This window comes from Chrysemys picta, chromosome 8 (genome assembly GCF_011386835.1).
Source record: "Chrysemys picta bellii isolate R12L10 chromosome 8, ASM1138683v2, whole genome shotgun sequence".
Lineage (NCBI taxonomy): Eukaryota > Metazoa > Chordata > Testudines > Emydidae > Chrysemys > Chrysemys picta.
In genome coordinates, this window is record NC_088798.1 from 90,503,011 (window position 1) to 90,521,097 (window position 18,087).

The window sequence follows — 18,087 nt, forward strand, 5'->3', positions numbered from 1 at the left end:
TGCTTATAGTCCTGCACTTTCCATGTAATTGCTACATAGGCACTGGTCCAGTGTTGCCTCTGGAAGGGAACTCGCATGGTGCTGAAGCTTTCTGGAATAGAAACATGTTTGTCAGCCAAACGCCCACAGTCACTTTTGGGTTGTAAAATGCTGCTTCTCACTATGGCAGCTTACTGGAAGGTTTGGTGTCACCATGCTGCCTGCACTAAGGAATGTTGAGCTGATCAGGTTCTGGGAGACAGAAGCATCCAACATGGGAAGTGCTGAAGTCCATCCCTGTCTGATGGGAGTGTGGGTAGCCTATCTTGATACGATGGGCAGGGGCACATTAAAACACCGGGGATGTTCAGGAGCCAGCTGATGCGTTTCTTTGGTGTCTGTCTACATTTGATTATTCTCTGTGGACCAGGCATTTCTGGCAGTGGTGTAGAGGGAGGGTTTGACAACCTCCTCAGATATCTCCTTCCTCAAGCAGTCCATGAACAGTAAACGGCTGCTGCTGTACTGCCCAGCAGCCTGCCCGTGCTTGCACTGAAGTACTTTACAACCCTCCCACTGACTTCAGTGGGAGTGTGACTGTACCTGTAGTGAGGAAGTACTCTGATGAAAACCACCACAGTGCTGTTGTTGGTGAAACCTGCCTGAGTCCCACTGAGGAGAAGCCAGCACCCAGAGTCCATGAGTTTCCAATGACAGCTGATGTAGCTGTACATTCCCTGAAGAGTATAAGTGTCATATGCTTAGCCATCACTACTTCAACAGAGTCACAAGAAGAAAGCTTCTGCTGAGAGGCTGCTCTGCCTGCTCTGAATTGGGGTGACCTTGAAGTTGGAGGTGAAGTGCAATGAGGACCTGCTGATTGCAATTAAGAGGGAGGAAGAAACATTTAAAGCACCACCTCAGGTATTGGGGCAGAGGTGGACAGGTTTGTTTGGGGTCTCTAGTGCCAAAGAGCTCTCATTCATTCAAATATTCCCTTCCAGAAACAGATAAGACAGTTGTTTCTCCTTCTCATCCATTTCCTTCTTTAAACAGAACCAGCTGATCTATGACACATGTTAGAAATCTCTGAGTAGAAGTAGGAGGTAGCATTGAACAGCAGTCCCCTGATTCATGCACAGTGTTAATGCTTACTACTCTATCCCTGCTGTCTCACAAATAAGAAATAGGTCCTTGACAATGACTGGGAATCACACCCGTACTCCTGCAGGGCAGTGCCAGTCACTAACCACTAGAAACCCAATATTGGGGAGAGGTATAATCTGACACGCACAGCTTTGCAATCACAGGGGATTTAATGGGTACGGCACATAACAGGTGTCTGAGATTCACAATGCAATCATTCCTATCGCAGGTAAAAACAAACATTAATATTAATCTAAACGTCATTAGAACTGGAGGAACTAGAGCAGTCCACTAAGATATGGTGAGATGAGGGCTGGAAAAACCTAAACACCCACTGCCTCCTTTATCAGTGCATAGAGTTTCTGGAGATGATTAGTACATAGTAGTTTCAGGCCCTCATATTGTACCTCCATTAAAATCTCCTTCATTGAATAGTCTTTTAACTTTCCATCCTCCAAACCAGTGAACAGTACATATGCCACTCCATTAAGTCCCTGTGTCAACATTAAGTGTCTCCCTCCCTCTGTTGCAGTGTCTGTAGTGCTAGTGAACAGCCATTTCAGCAGACCTAAGTATCACTGTGACAAACTGGCCATGTTTGGGTATGTGGGCTGCAGCAGCACCTGCCCAGGCAGTCTGACAGCTGGTATCTGGATGGGCATGAGCTGCCTGACGACATAATGGGATCTGCAGTTCAGACAGCAACTCTGCCAATCCTATGATTTAGCAGTCGGTGTGGATGCATAGCTTACATGTATGTGTTGTACACACTGGGTAATGTTCTACAGCAATACTGTTTGTAGGCTGGAGTTTTAATACACATCAGGAAATATCAGTTATGACTTGCATGGCAACTGTGACTTGATCCCTCCTTGCGCTTCCTAGCAGTTTGTGTAACTGGACATACAGTAACTCCTCACTTAACGTCCTCCCGCTTAACGTTGTTTCGAAGTTATGTCGCTGCTCCATTAGGGAACATACTCATTTAAAGTTGCGCAATGCTCCCTTATAACGTTGTTTGGCTGACTTTACAAGGGAGCATTGCACAAGTTCCTCTTCTCCGCCTCCTCCCCTTCCCTTCCTCCCTCCCTCCCAGGGCTTCCCCCGCCGCCAAACAGCTGTTTGGCGTCGCTTAGGACTTTCTGGGAGGGAGGGAGCGAGCGGGAAAGCTGCCCCCCTTCCTCTCCGGCAGGCAGGGCCAACTGGAACACAGGGGCTTTAGGGGCTGAAGGGCCCTGGGCTAAGGGGGCACCAGGGCCCTGGCCTGGAGCTCTAAAGCCCATTTCAGAATGCGGCCCTGCGAGCACGGGCCAGAGGACTCAGGAGCAGGGGCAGCCGCACAGCCAGCGATCGGAGAGAAGTGGCGCTTTGAAGGGGAATTAATTAATTAAGCATTAATCTGCTTTTGCTTTGAATGTCACCATTTTTTTTTTTTAAAGGGGATGGGAAAAAGGGGCTGGGATGCATAGATGGAGGTGCTTGTTGCATGTGATACATATAGAAGAGTTAGCTTGAAGAAGGCAGTGCTGAAAAGTTGCTTAGCAAGCATCCTGTCCTCCAGGTTAGAGCTGCTCAGGAATTTTTTGACACAGTTTTTTAGCTGAAAAATGACAATTTGTCTAAACCCAAACTTCTCATGAGGAAAGGGTTGGTTTCAACTAATTTCTTGACTGAAAACTTTTGGAAAAAAGTTTAGAAATAATCAAAATGTCTGTTTTGACATTTTCTAAATGAAAGATTAGTTTTCTGTTTTGAAACCATTTTTGTTTTAAAACTTAAGCAAAGTAGAGTAAAAGAATAACCAAAACCTAAACATTTTGACCCGAACCAATTTTGTTTTGCGTTTTTGGTTTGTGAACATTTGAGACTTTGACTTTTCATCTCAATTGAATATGGGGAAAAAAAATTCAAACTTTTACAAAGGGGAAAACAGTTTCTCACTCAGCTTTACTTAAGTTTTCTGGTCAGCCAATAGCAGTATGTTCCAATGCTAGTAACGCTTTTAAACTTTAATATATTTGGAGTTTTGTAGGCAGAGTTCTATCATGACGACAGGTCAGAGCTGGTTCTTGATAGCTCTGGGGGAACACTGCGGTTCGCACGCTCCAGCAATTGAATTAACTGCTGTAATAAAGCAGCTATCTTCTTAATCTGCCTCTAGACTTTTAACTACTATTCCAAGCATAACAAATGTGTGACCTAGGAATCGCGCATTCATGTAGAGGCAGATAAAGGATTCCTTTGTTAAATAACTGACTGAAGTAAATTGTGCAAGCCTTCATTATGGGAGTATTCTGCAAGTATGGAGGAACTTATGTTCTATGCCTGAAAGGCTTCCATTATAAAATTAGACAGACAATACAGTTCAGGTACACAGGGTGTTCAGAGGAAGGTCCCATTTCCAAACAGCATACATGTGTGTATGTAATTCTGTAGTAGCCCAAATGTTCAGACGTGACTTAGTGATTTTTGGGGTGCGCCACTTCAGCTGTGTGATTTTTCAGAAAGTGCTGAGCACTTGTCCTCTAAAAATCAGGCCCCTGCAAGGTAGCTCAGGCTGGGCACCCAAACTCACTAATTATGTTTAAAAACTCAGGCCAGTACAATTTACCTCTACTTTATTTGTTAAGTAGTGCTGCAAATCTTCAGTGGAGGAGCAGGTTTGAAGGGAAGATTTGCGAGAGGGCAGATGTTTGGTGTATCTGGAAGGGGGAAGGTAAAATATTCCAAAGATAATGGCATGGAAGAAGGTGTGAAGATGATGGAAGTGAAAGAAACTTACAAAAGGAGTGTTGCAGAGAGCAGCTTAGGGTTTGAGTAAGAGGAAATGAGAGCAGAGAAAGAGCCTGGCATGGTGTTGTGGAGGACCTTTATAGGAAGACAAGAGTCTTGAATGGGATGTGGAAGAGAAGGGGAAGCCTGTGAAGGGAGTTGAGGAAGAGAGTCACATAAGTAGCGGGTGGCAGGTGATCTTACCAGTCTCTCATTGTGATTTCAGTGCAAAGGGTTTATTTGTTTAAAATTCTGACTGATGTGCTGTATGCAGTATGTGCAAGAGGGACTTCCTGTGTGTACTGCCAAGGGCTTGTGGCCCTATCACTGACCTGACCTCTCTGCTGTTTGGTTGCTTATGGATAAGAAGCATCCTGACCAACCAGTTTGTGCTGGTTCAGTTAGGTATGAAGAAAGGTCTCCCAGTACTTCTCCTAGGAGTTTCCCTCTGTGCTCTAGGTAAAAGCTTCCCCTCCTAACACCCATTGTTGTGCAACAGGCCAGAGGCTTCCTGGGGTAGCAGTGGAATGTTGAATTCTTCTCCCTGCCAAAGGCACAGAGATGGAAGGAACTGTGTGTGCGCATCTGTGAAGGCTTCCCTTAAAGTCTCTCCTCCCTTCCCCATCTTCCTACTATTCTCAGGCTTAGTTTTCCTTTCCTCTTTCTTTTTCCTGTTTAAAGAATGACCCATTTAATGGCTTTTGGCGTCTCTGTTAATCCTTCTGCCTGCTAGAGAGTGAGTGAGCTCTGAGATGACACGGCTGAGGAAGGGGGAAGCCAGGCAGGAATTTGCCTTTCCACAGAGTTGTAGGGCTGATGGATTGGAAGGATGAGGCACAAAGCTTTGAGACATCTGGACTCCGTCTTGGTGTTTTGCCTCAACTATCTCCTTCTTCCTCTCCTTGCCTCCAAACTTCGCCTCAGTCTTGAACAGCAATGGTGACTACAGCACCTTCCCTCCTCAGATAACCATTCTGGGAGTCTCCTGAGGGAATGGAAATGAAATTGAGGCTGTATCAGCCAAGTGGAATAAAGTTGAGGGAGAACGGTCACCCTACATGGTTCTTAGTCCTCTGTACTCAGTGGTTGTGTTTTTTGGGGTGAGGTGGTCATTACCATGGAATGCTCCGGCATTGAGGCGCTGGTAGGACTGATGGGTGGGATCATACTCCATGGAGTGCTACTCCCTGGGACTGAGGGAGTGTGAGCTGGGGTCATAATGCTCTCATTGTTCCTCTGTGATTACATGCCATTTCCTGAACTACTCCTTTGTGGTGATTCACTCTGGAGCCGGAATGTGGAGAATGTTTGTTTAATACAAAAGTAAATCCCAGCCAGGTCCAGACCGTGGTTGCCACATCACTGTGGTGTCCCCCTTTCCGCTCCCCTACTACTCCCCAAGCACTTACAGTCTCTCTTACCCTCCTGAGTCTCTTTTCCTCCCATCCCCCCACAGTTTGGGTTAGTGGCTCTGTAACTATCACATGAGGCTGACTGCTTGCACAGTGTGCTGAGCAGTGTCCTGGTAAGGAATAGTTAATAATACACAAGCAACAGAGGGAGGGTTGCTTCTTTTGGCTCCCCATGAGATATTTTCTGGACTGAATACACGCTAGGTTAGTTGGATTAGAGAGAAAATATACACCACTGGCCTGTTGAGAGACCTGCTGTCAGAGTCACTGTAGGCCTCTCATTTTCTGGATTACTGGGAATCTTTGGTCATTGTAGAGCTGATGCACTGGGTGGTGTAGGGGGTCATCTCATCTCATCTGTTATCTCCATCTCCCACAGTCTCAGACCATTGACTCGTCTGATCTGTGAACCTGCCTTTGGCAGTGACTTGATAGTGTGTAGTGCTATAATAGTGTGTGGAGAGGATGATTCCTTCCAAACCCCACGCAGGAGATCCTCTTGCCCTACTGTCATTGCCAAGTGCTTTGAAGAAGGCATGTAATGGAGCAATCTTTCCAGAGGGTGGGTTGGCTGCCAGCAGTGGGGGCTGTAGGATGGAGAAAATGGGAGTCAAAAGTGGGGTGGGGAGTGGATATTCCACCTAGGGCTGGAAGTTGCCCTCAGAATATAGGCACTGATCAGGAGTCTCCATTCTGATTCAGAGCTGAGATTCCAGACCATGTTTCCTACTGATGCCATCATATTCTGCCGACATAGCTTGAATTGCTGCCCCTGAACAGGGTGGTAGCTCCCAGCTATGCCTAGGGGGCAGAGTAATGCGGGGCGGGGGAACCAGTGGCAAACCGATGAGTGTATGAAAACAAATCAAAATCTTGTGAAAGTTTTTTAAACTAACCTTCCCCCCACACCTATCTCTTCCAGTTTCTGTCTGCTGCTGTCTCTTCATACTGTTTCTTTTCCTGTCTGAGCTCACCGGATTCATAGCCACTGAAATGTAAGTAAAAGCTATTGAAAGTTTGTTTTATAGGGTTTTTTTTTCAAGTGATTCTTCTTTGGGTAGTGTCCCGATGGGTGCTCTGCACCAAGCTGTGCATGTACCCAGGCACTCTCGATAGCAGATTTTCATTAGCAGTGTCCATCGGTCCATGCCTGCACCCTAGATGTCCTTGTGTATGAGGGCATATAGGGAGGGGCGCACCCACTGCCACTCTAGCACCTTATTAACCACCTGTAGCGTTAGGTGGAGTGTCGCTGGGTTCATTGGCTAGCCATGCGGCTTGCTGCGCTTCTTGCTTATTTTTCCTTTACTTAAATTATTGTAATTATTTTTTCTGTTATTTAGCACAGTTTGTACTTTTTTGTGGGGGTTCCCCCTTCCCTTCTTTCTTTGCCCAATCTGGGCCTTTGTCTTGGGTTTTTTTCTCAGGCCTCGATCTGCTGCCTTGAGTATGGGTTATGGCTAAGATCCTGGGCTTCAAACCCTGCAGACCTGCCATGGACATTCAAGCTGCCTCCACTACCTGGGAGAGACTTACGTCCCCTCCAAATGTAAGAACTGCTCAACATTTAAGAGCAGATCTAAGAAACTGAAGGAGTACAAAACTCCTCTTGATGGAGCGCCCCCTGAGACCTGCAGGGTTTGAGTCACTCCCCTGTACATTGGATCCACTGACTGCCTCTGCTCTGGTAGTAAGCAAAGACCCTGGGGGTCCTACGGTACCATCCACACCCTCAAAATAAAAGGATCCTATTCTCCGGAACGAGATAAGAGAAGGGGAAAGTCACCCTTGATCTGGGCCTCTGGGGACTTTGTGTCCCAATGTGGGTACCACTGAGGCTCCCATTCCTTCCAGGACTGACCCCATGGCACCAGCTAAGAAGCTATGTACTGACAAGCCACCTAAAGCAGCACTGACATTGGCACCAGGCTCAGTCCCCCTTAAACATAGGGACTCCTCGTCGTCATGCACCAATTGTACTTCGGTACCTTTTCCAGTATTACACAAGCTACTGACTCCTGAAGTTCCTATCCAGAGTCCTCACTACCGTCCAGCCACCTATTCTGTGAGGACCTTTGAACCCTGGAAGAGCCTGAATCGCTGCTGCTGACTGGTACAGAGAGAGACTTTCTATCAGAGAGCCTACTTATCCTCGGTCTCTACAGCCTTCAATGGCAACATGTCCTCTGGTACCGACACAGCCTCCACGCAAGCTCTTTGAGGGTCCTGAGAGAGCTTTCCAGCCAGTACTGACACATCCTCAGGTACCTCTTCACCGTGCAACCACTTGTGAAACTTCAATACCAGTGAAAGTTCAGGGTCCGGCACTAACTCTACCACTTGTATCGGCACCACTTGCCCCTCAGATGGATGTGGGGATGACACCTCATCTGACTCGGAGGCGTCTATACAAAGTTCTTCTACTTTTCGGTTTCCCTTCTTTGAGGTTCACCATGAGGAGGAAATTCCCAGCAGGAGATACATCCAGAGACCCTGGCAAGGACAACTCTGGGTTTCTTCCTTTATCCCCCACCACAGTGAGCCCTGTGGACCCTGTGTGGTAACCAGTTCTACAGGGTCCCATCTCGTAAAAGGGCACATCAGGAGCAACAACAGATGCCCTTGAGCCTTGCCCCACAGGCACATCTCCCAGAGAAGCAAGAACCAGCTCCTCTGGAGAGGAGGAAGGAAAACAACCTCCTCACCAGACAAGGCTGTCATGCCTCCTTCACCATCTTATCTTGATGATTTCAAGGCCTTTCAAGGACCTGTGAACCATGTGGCAGATGCTTTACCAATTCCATTGGAGGAGATATGGGAGCCCCAACATTCCTTCTTTGACAGCCTTCCTTTGTCTCCTCGGGGCAAGTCTACCTTGCCCATCAGTAATGTTCTGCTGGCCCCAGCCCAGCAAACTCCTGCCTACGTGCAAATGAGCCAACAAAATATTATATTCCACCCAGAGGCTTGGAGTACTTTTTCTCCCACCCTATACCCAACTCTCTAGTTGTTGAGGCCATTGACAAACAAAACAGGTGACATCGGTTCCATTGAACACCATCGCACAAAGAGCCAAAATGTCTACACTTTCTGAGCCACAAGAGCTATTCCTTGGACTCTTTGCGGTTAATCGCAGTCAATTACCAAGCCCTGATGGCAAAGTGTGATTTCACACACTATTTTTATTGAACATCTGCTTCGGGACCAGAGAGAACAATTTCAGGCTCTCGTTGCAGAAGGCTAGACAGTTGCCAAGGCATCTCTCCAGACCTCACTCAGTGCTGCCAACACAGCTGCATGTTCCATGGCTGTGACAGTAGTCCTGTTCCAAGCTTCCTGGCTGCAGTCCACTGGCCTGTCCTGGGAGATAAAAATACAGTTTTGGACATTCCTTTCAAGGTCCCAAATATTTTAGTGACACCACAGATGAGTACCTTCATTCTCTCAAAGATTACCAGGTGACACTATTTAAAAAAATAAAATAAAATAAAAATTGAGCTATACCTATCTCATAGAACTGGAAGGGACCCCAAAGGGTCATTGAGTCCAGCCCCCTGCCTTCACTAGCAGGACCAAGTACTGATTTTTGCCCTAGATCCCTAAGTAGCCCCCTCAAGGATTGAACTCACAAACCTGGGTTTAACAGGCCAATGCTCAAACCACTGAGCTATCCCTCCCTCCACTACAATCACTGGGCATCTATACATCTGAAACAAAGAGAAAATACAGTAGATTGCTGATAGTTAAATGATCTTGTCCAGTCCACTACCAGCCCACGAGACTGACTAAGACCCCCTGGAAGAATCCTAGATTCACTAAGAAAATGTCCTCCATAGCCATCACCTCCCAGTCAGTGACATCCTCAAAACATCTGTTTTGACCCACTGGTTGAGGATCACAAACTATCTCCCATTCCAGATCCTGTACTGTACTCCTCCATCTTTATGGGGATCAACTTTCCCATTTTCTACCTCCCTGGGAGCTTGTCACCTCAGACAGATAAATCCTGGAGGTGATTTCTATAGGTAGTGCCATCCAGTTCAGCTCTTTACTGCCCTCCCACTCATTCCCTGTCCCTTCACATGAGGATCTCTTGGGGCAGGAGGTATCAGGCCTTCTAACACTGGACCTGGTCGAACCTGTTCCACTGAACTTCGTTGGAAAAGGGTTCTATTCTCGGTGTCTGGGGCCCTATGAAAACTGGAGGATAGAGACCAGTTGTGGACCTTGGGACTCTGAACACCTTCATCCATGCTCAGTAGTTCAGAATGGCAACCCTACTGCAGTAACTCCCTCTCTGCATCTGCAAGATTGGTTTGTCTTCTTCAACCTTCAGGACACTTAACGTCATGCATCCCTCACCCAGACAATTCCTACATTTTGTGGTAGGCAGAGACCACTACCTGTATTGCATCATACCCTTCAGCCTTTCCACTGCCCCAAGGGTCTTTACCAAGAGCCTGTGACAGCCAATAGGACATCTTTGCTAGATGGGAATAATTGTCTTTCCCTACTTGGAGGATTGGCACCTGAAAGGTTGCTTATTTTTCAAGGCACAGACAGCAACCAGCAAAGCCCTGCCTCTGTTCTACTTAGTGGGCCTTTGCCTTAACGCAGAAGAGTCTACCCTCACAGCCACTCAATACATAAGCTTCATTGGGGCCACTCTGTATTCCTCCACCACCACCAGAGCATACTTACCAAAGGACAGATTTGCCACAATGTCCAACCTTGTTTCAACAGTACAACAGAATCTGCAAATCCTAGCAAGGGCTAGCCTACAGCTTCTGGGCTACATGGTATCCTGTATGGTTATGACACCCTTAGCAAGACTACATCTTGGTATCTTCAAGCCTGGCTGAGAACATCCATGCCCCCAACAAGCACAGTCTATCTAAATGAGTGTCTAACATGGAGGGTCCTCAATTTTCTAAATTGGTGGAAGGACCCACAAAAGATATGCATGGGAATTTCATTCCTACAGCTTTCTCCCATGAGGATCATCACCACAGACCCCTCCCTGGTAGGTTGGAGTGCGCATTCCCAGAACCTCACAGCTTAGGGTAAATGGACCCCTGAGGAGGTGATGCTGCATATCAATATATTAGACCTCAGAGCATTTCATTATGCTTCCCAGCACATCCTACCCCACATCAGAGGCCAAGATTTCATTCCTCCTCATAGCCATCACCTCAGCTAGGAGAGTATGGGAACTTGGAGCCTTGATGTCTGGTCCAGCATACACAGTGTTCTGTTGTGATAAGGTGACACTATGTCCACACCCTGACTATATAATTCTACTGTATAATCGAGAGATTCACCTACTAGTGTTTTATCCCAAGCCTCGCTTGTCAAGAAACGGAACAAGCCTCCATGCATTACATGCGAAAAGAGCTCTTGCCTTTTACTTCGACAGGACTAGATCCTTTAGGTGTTCCACTAGACTATTCGTCTCTATTGCAGAAGAAATTAAAGGATGTCCTACCTCCACCCAAAGACCGTCTAAATGGGTTTCAGGATGTGACTTATCCTGTTACGAAGCCTTGGGGGTTCACCCCCCTCGAAGAGTTATTGCTCACTCCGCCAGGGCTCAATCTACCTCTGTAGCCATCCTGAAAAATATACCTATCTTGGATGCCACACATTTTACCATGTGCAGTACGCTGTCATGCTCAGTTACAGAGCTGACATGGCTTTTGGTGATGCTGTTCTATGATCTGTACTGAATCCACCTCCTTGGCACCCTCTTCTGTCATTGAGGTACTGCTTGGGAGTCTCCTGACATGGAACACCCATTGTGACACTACTCGAAGGAGGAGAGGTTACTTACCTTTTACAGTAATTGGATTTCTTTGAGATGTGTGTCCCTGTGGGTGTTCCACTACCTGCCTTCCTTCCTCTCTGCCTCAGAATCTCTCACTAGACTTCTGTGGTTGAGAAGAAACTGGAGTGGCAGCAGGTCCGCCCTTCCCTACATACTTTTGTACTGGAGCATTAGGATGTCTAGGGTGCACGTGCAGACCCGCAGGTAGTGCTGACAAAAATCTCAGATCTAGAGTGCCTGGGCATGCATGCATCTGGATGTGGAGCACCTAGGGGGACACATCTCGAAGAATTCCAGTTATTGTACAAGTTAAGTAACCTCTCCTTCTTTAACCAAATCATCCCTCTGTGACCTTGGTGTTGTGTGTCTAATTCCACTACAGTAGTCCAGTTCATTGTTTAACTACGGTGACCAGATGACAAAGATGAAATATTGGGATGCGGGGGAGGGGGGAGGGCGCAAAAAAACCCGCCGGAGCGCCCTCCTCCCCCCCCCCCCCCACCGCCAGTGGCACAGCCCTGTGTCGCGCCCCCATCCTCTCGCTCCCGGGCCCAGCTTGGGCTCCGAGCTGCCGGGCAGGGTGCTGCTCTGCACTGGGGGATGCGGGAGCGGGGTCAGACACGCCCCCAGTCACCTGGGTCTGCGCTCCACGGTTCAGCCCCTCTTCTTCCTCCTCCTCCTCCTCCTCCTCCATCTCCATCATCCTGGGCTTGGGCTCCGCACGCTGCGCCCCGGGCAGGCTGGAGCCGGCTCCTAGGGCGGGCCCGGCAGGGACAAGGAGCCGGGTGCTTGCCACAGCTCCTGCCCCGCAGCGCTGCAGCCCAGCCCCGTGGGGGTCAAGGCCTTTGCAGGGGCTGTGTGCGCCCTGTGGTGCCAGCTGTATCCCAGCCCAGGGCCTGGCCCAGTCACCCCTGACCCTGCGTGCCTCGGCCAGGCTCCTGCCCCTGCCCTTCCTGCAGCCTTTGGGAGCCCAACGTGAGTGCAAAGCAGCCGGCGCCTCCACACAGGTCCTGAGCTGAGCCCCCCATCTCCCTCCTGGGGGAGCAGCCCCCTTGCCTGCCCGGTGCCGGAGCTCGCAGTCACTAGCTCCATGAAGGTCACCCCCCTCCCTCCAGGCTTGCGCCGCCATACAGCTGATCAGCAAGCCTGGGAGGGAGGAGGAATGCCGTGTGCTTGGGGAAGAGGCGGGGCCAGGGCGGAGATTTGGGGAGGGATCCAATGGGGCAGTGAGGGGGGCAGTGCCAGGGCGTGGATTTGGGGAGGGATCCAATGGGGAAAGGAGGGGCCTGTGCGCTGGAGCGGAGGGCAAAATTGCTTGTTTGTCCCGTGTCCCAACCGAACATCGGTCGGGACACTGGACAAACAAGCAAATATTGGGACAGTCCTGATAAAATCGGGACGTCTGGTCACCCTATGTTTAACAGTGTTTAGAATCCTCCTCATTGAAACAAAATTCTCAAGCATTCACTCATCTTATTCATTTAATGGTGCCTCTTAGGAAAACTTTCATTCCTTTGAGGGAAAGCTGCTTCTTTCCTGTCCAGTCGTTTCTTTCCAGCTACATACTGGATTTCATGTTGAGTGTGATGGATATGTTAGTCAGGCTGTAGTTTGTACACAAACCCAACCCTTTTCAAAGTATCTCATGGTTGGTCAAAGGGTAGTATGAATGTTAAAAAAGGCAGATATCCTGCAGTTGCAGATCCCTCTCTTTCCTGCAGTAAGAGTTCCCTTGCCCTTTGCTGCAACTTGTTTCCTGTAACCCCAGCCCAGTGCAGTGAGCTTGTTTTACACACTTTCGACTAAAGGTGAGTGGTGTTCAACCCATCAAAATTTAATGATGTTACGGTGCTTAGTGGTTAAAGCAGGGGCATGTGAGCCATGACTCTCTGGGTTTCGTTCCCAGCTCTGCTAATGACTGCGTGACCTCAGGCAAGATACTATTTCTTCCCATTTCCCCATCTGTAAAATGGGCATAATGCTTTGTCTGTCTTCTTACAACACTCTGAGACCGACCTTTTGAAAGAGATGAACCATGTATGTGCAAATGGTTATTAATAAATGTTAATGCTGAAAGTTTTTCTGTTCAGCTGAAATAGAGCTGGGGTCCTATCTCTGATATTCAGAGACACGCTCTACTGGTGCCATAGATGTTAAAATCTCCCCTTACTTCTTGTCCCTGCCACAAACTTTACTCAGAAATATGGTTGACGGTGTGTCTGTGACCTCTCAAAAACATGCGCTGAATAAAACGAGAACAATTTCTTTTAAATTAGCACTAATACCAAGGGTTTTAATTCCTCAGTTACTGCTTCCTGTTTCACCTGAAATTCCCTTCCTGTCCTCATTTTTCTGCTATCCTAAAATAAATTTTATTTAGTAACGTTTGACATAGTGAAAATACATTCTGTGTTCCAGGAGTCATTTACTATCATCCTGTTAATATTACAATGACCTCACCAGAATACAGAATTCCTGGGAAGTTAGGCAGTCGGGAACTTCCATCAGAGGCGATGCTTAGAAGATAGATCAGATAACAAGAGGAACCTAATCAGCCATTGGGGTGGAGGGTATGTGTGTCCCTCATGCTGTATGGGACTGATTAGCCACCTCTTGATTTTAAAAAGTGTCAGGCTTTTGGGCATTCACCCACGAAAGCTTATGCTCCAATACATCTGTTAGTCTTTAAGGTGCCACAGGACTCTTTGTTGCTTTTTTACAGATCCAGACTAACACGGCTACCCCGCTGAGGCTTTGTTGTGTGGCTGTTAAATAATTGCCTCTTCCAGTGTTTGACTACCTTGGCACAAGAGTGTACTCTCCCTGAAAACCGTAACCTGGGGTCATCAAAGATAGTAGTGAAATCTAGGTTGTAACTTGCTTTAATGTGTCTCACTGGTAGGGTTGCCAGGTATCCATTTTTTTTACCGGAACGCCCGGTCGAAAAGGGACCCTGGCACCTCCGGTCAACCGTTAAAAGTCCGGTATAGTCGTCGGGATGAGGAGGGGGCCTGCAGCTGCGCTCTCTATGGAGCTCGGGGCGGTGTGGGTCCCAGCAGGTAGGGGGTGGATCCCAGCAGAGGGGCTGGGAAAGGCATTCGGCTGCAGGCTGGGGCTGGCAGGGTTAACCCCGAGCAGCAGCCTCCTCGGTGGCTGGGGCCGGGGGCTCCCTGCGGAGCAGGCATTGTGGCCTTTAGGAAGTGTCTTCAGCCCCCTCCCTATCCGGCCTGCGGCTCCCCGGCCAGCAGGAGCAGAGAGGACCAAAGGCCTGGCTCCCCAGGGATGGCATGCAGCCTTTGGCAGGGGATGGAGCCAGGGCGAGCTGCTGCTGCTGCCTGCCCCAGGCCCCATAGCCTGCTCCCTGGGAGCTGCTGTGCCTGGCTTGTTTCGGGACCATGCGGCCAGCAGGTAAGGGGTTGTGGGCTGGTTAGTCTCCTCCCAGGGATGAATGGGCTGCGTGGATGCATGGGGCTAAAGTTGGGCTCCTTTCCCCGGGAATGGGTCCAAGCAGAGTCGGGCAGCAGCTGGGTGCGGAGGCCCCAGCCAGTGGCCGGGCGGTGGACACACGCAAGACAGGGGGTCACTGCAAATGGTGTGGGGAGGAGAAGGAGGCTTGCAGCAGCGCTCTCCCTAGAGCTGCTGTGATTTGGGCTATGCCGGGGGAGCAGTGAGCCAAGGGCAGCAGTGGGGTGTGTGTGTGTCACTTGTGGGAAATTCTCCCACCCACCCCACCACTCCTCACATTCCAGAGAACAGGAAGAACTTTTGTCCTCAGTGCTCTGGCCTAGCCATGTGTCCAGGATTTATGGCAGATAGAGCAGCCTCTGAGGCCCAGGAAATGCCAGGGTAGTGCTGATGTAGCTGCTATTTAAGGGGCCCCCTGACATCAGTGCCTCCCAGAGCCCCCGCAAACCACACCAGCCAGAGCCGCCCAGAGTCCTCACCCCAAGCCCCCTCCCGCACTCCAATCCCCTGCCCCAGTTCAGAGACCCCTCACACACCCAAACTCCCTGCTGGAGCCTGTGCCCGAATTCCTTCCTGGAGTCCGCACCCCCCTCCCACACTCCAAACCCTTTGGCCTCAGCCTGGAGCCCCCTCCTGCACACCAAACCCCTCATCTCCGGCCCCACCCCAGAGCCCTCACCTCCCCTGCACCCCAACCTTGAGCCCCCTCCCACACTCTGAACCCCTTGGCCCCAGCTCAGAGCACCCTCCTGCACCCTGAACCGCTCATCCCTGGCCTCACCCCAGAGCCTGCACCCCCAGCTGGAACCCTCACCCCTCCACATACACCCCAACCCCCTGCCCCAGCCTGGTGAAAGTGAGCGAGGGTGGGGAGAGCAAGCGATGGAAGAGGGGGGATGGAGTGAGTGGGGCCTCGGGCAGGAGGTGGGGCAAAGGTGCTTGGTTTTCTAAAATTAGAAAGGTGACAACCCTACTCCCTGGCCTACTTCGTAGATGGTGTTTTCTGTTTCCCTTTCCCTCTCTCTTCAGTTAATAATTCATTGTTCTATAAAATGCTCACGATCACCTGATCTCTAGAGCTAGGTCTTTGGGGTTCCCTTAATTTAAAACAAAATTTACACAGCTAGAAAGGGGAGAACTACATCCAGTAACACATTACTTCTCTTCCCCTGGGTTATCCTGAGTCGTGTCTGGTTTGATTTTTAAAATGTAAATTTCAAGGAGCGTAAACAACTCTTCTTTCCTGACCTTAGCCAGTTTAATTGAGCAATTTTTTGTGGGTGATTGTGGGTGAGGGAGGTAGGGAGGGAGATATTTGTTTTCTGGCTTAAGAGCGCCTTCAGAGTGAGAAGAACTAAAGTCTCTTTGAGGTCTTGTCAAGCTGATGTACATCCTGGCGTAGTCAGCATGATGATGTCTTCTCAAAGATACTTCAGGTGCTGTGACTTCTTGAAAGCCCCTCTGACAGATTACAAGGCTGTCTTTTCAAAGTCTGGGATAGATGGTGACTCTAGTGGGGTGGGGTGGCAAGGAATTGGGAAGCAAAAGGGGGAATTGTTCTGGGAGTAGGTGTTTGTGAGCAATAATACAGTAAAATCTGGATCAAAATATGATGGGAGAGGGTAAGATGACCAAAGTGATTGCAGGGGGCTGATTCCATGTGGACCACCAGCATGGGAGTCTGAGAATATGAAAATCCACTTCTGCTCATTATGGTCTCACCAGGATCTCTTACTGGTAGTGACTGGGCCAATGTATTTGTGAAGAATTTCCCTCTCCATCTAGGGAAATGACAGGATATCAGGCAACAAGGTACTTCCATGTTCATAAATTCTGGTGAAGTGGGCATTTTTGTTTTACTTATTACTCTCCTTTCTAGGATACCCGGTATATTGCAGGTGTTAATAACACTAAGGGTATGTCTACATGACGAAATTAAGTCGATTTTTAGAAATCTATTTTATACAGTCGATTGCGTACGTCCACACTAAGCGCATTAAGTCGGTGGAGTGTGTCCTCACTACCATGGCTAGAATGGACTTACAGAGTGGTGCGCTGTGGGTAGCTATCCCACAGTTCCCGCAGTCTCCGCTGCACATTGGAATTCTGGGTTAAGCTCCCAATGCCTGATGGGGCAAAAACATTGTCGCGGGTGGTTTCGGGTACATGTCTTCAGTCACCCCTCCCTCCGTGAAAGCAACGGCAGGTAATCATTTAGCGTTTTTTTTCCTGCATTACCTGTGCAGATGCCATAGCACGGCAAGCAAGCATGGAGCCCGCTCAGCTCACCATCACCACTGCTGTTGCGAGCTGGAGGCTTCTGCCTCAGGCTGCTCTCCCCGCCGGCAGCACCGTGCAGTCGCACCTACCCCAGCCTACCTGTTGCTCCCATTGCTTATGAAACCTGGACAGTAGTAAGGAGCAGTTCAACTATAGGCTGAGCAAGTGCAGAATGGTGGTAGAATGTGCCTTTGGACGTTTAAAAGCTCACTGGCGCTGTTGGTCAGACCTCAGCGCAACCAACATTCCCATTGTTATTGCTGCTTGCTGTGTGCTCCATAATATCTATGAGAGTAAGGGGGACACGTTTATGGTGGGGTGGGAGGTTGAGACAAATCGCCTGGCGTCTGATTTTGAGCAGCCAGACACCAGGGCGATTAGAAGAGCACAGCAAGGAGTGCTGTGTATCAGAGAGGTTTTGAAAACCAGTTTCATGACTGGCCAGGCTTCGGTGTGACAGTTGTGTGTGTTTCTCCTTGATGCAAACCCGCCCCCCCTTCGTTGATTTTAATTCCCTGTAAGTCTACCACCCGCCCCCCTTCGAAATAAAGTAACTATTGTTTTGAAACCATGCATTCTTTTTTTAATTACTTAAAACAAAAACAAAAAAAAAAGGGAGAGAGAGATTGGACAAGGTAGCCCGGGTGGGGTGGGGTGGGGTGGGGGAGGAGGGAAGGACAAGGCCATGTTGCTTATTGTAGCCACGCTAAAAATCAAACTGTTTGAATGACAGCCTTCTGTTGCTTGAGCCATCCTGTGGAGTGGCTGGGTGCCCGGTGCCTCCCCCCCACGTTCTTGGGCATCTGGGTGAGGAGGCTATGGAACATGGGGAGGAGGGTAAGCGGTTATACAGTGGATGCAGCGGGGGTTTGTGCTCTTGTTGGCTTTCCCGCAGCTCCAACAGACGCTTCATCATGTCCGTTTGCTCCCCCATTCGTGTCAGCATCGCGTCCTGCCTCTGCTCTTCGCGCTCACTTAATTCTTTCCTGGCTTCTGCCACTGACTGCCTCCATGCATTAAGCTGTGCCCTATCAGTGCGGGAGGACTGCATGAACTTGGAAAACATGTCATCGCGAGTGCATCTTTTTCTCCTTCTAATCTGCGATAACCTCAGGGATGGGGATGATGGGGGAGCGTAGAAACATTCTACGCTCTACGATTCTGGGGGGACTGCATGGTCACCTGTGCTGCTGAGTTCGCCACGCTGAC

At 49.2% G+C, this 18,087-nt stretch overlaps 1 protein-coding gene across 1 annotated transcript in view; it reads left to right on the forward strand.

Annotated features, from left to right (window-relative positions):
* The window catches only part of ERGIC1 (endoplasmic reticulum-golgi intermediate compartment 1), a 101,416-nt gene that overhangs the window by 38,904 nt on the left and 44,425 nt on the right, over positions 1–18,087 (forward strand). The window contains exon 3 of the mRNA XM_005298054.5: positions 6,232–6,304. Within this exon, the coding sequence (XP_005298111.1) occupies positions 6,232–6,304 (73 nt within the window). The remainder of the gene's footprint in view (positions 1–6,231; positions 6,305–18,087) is intronic.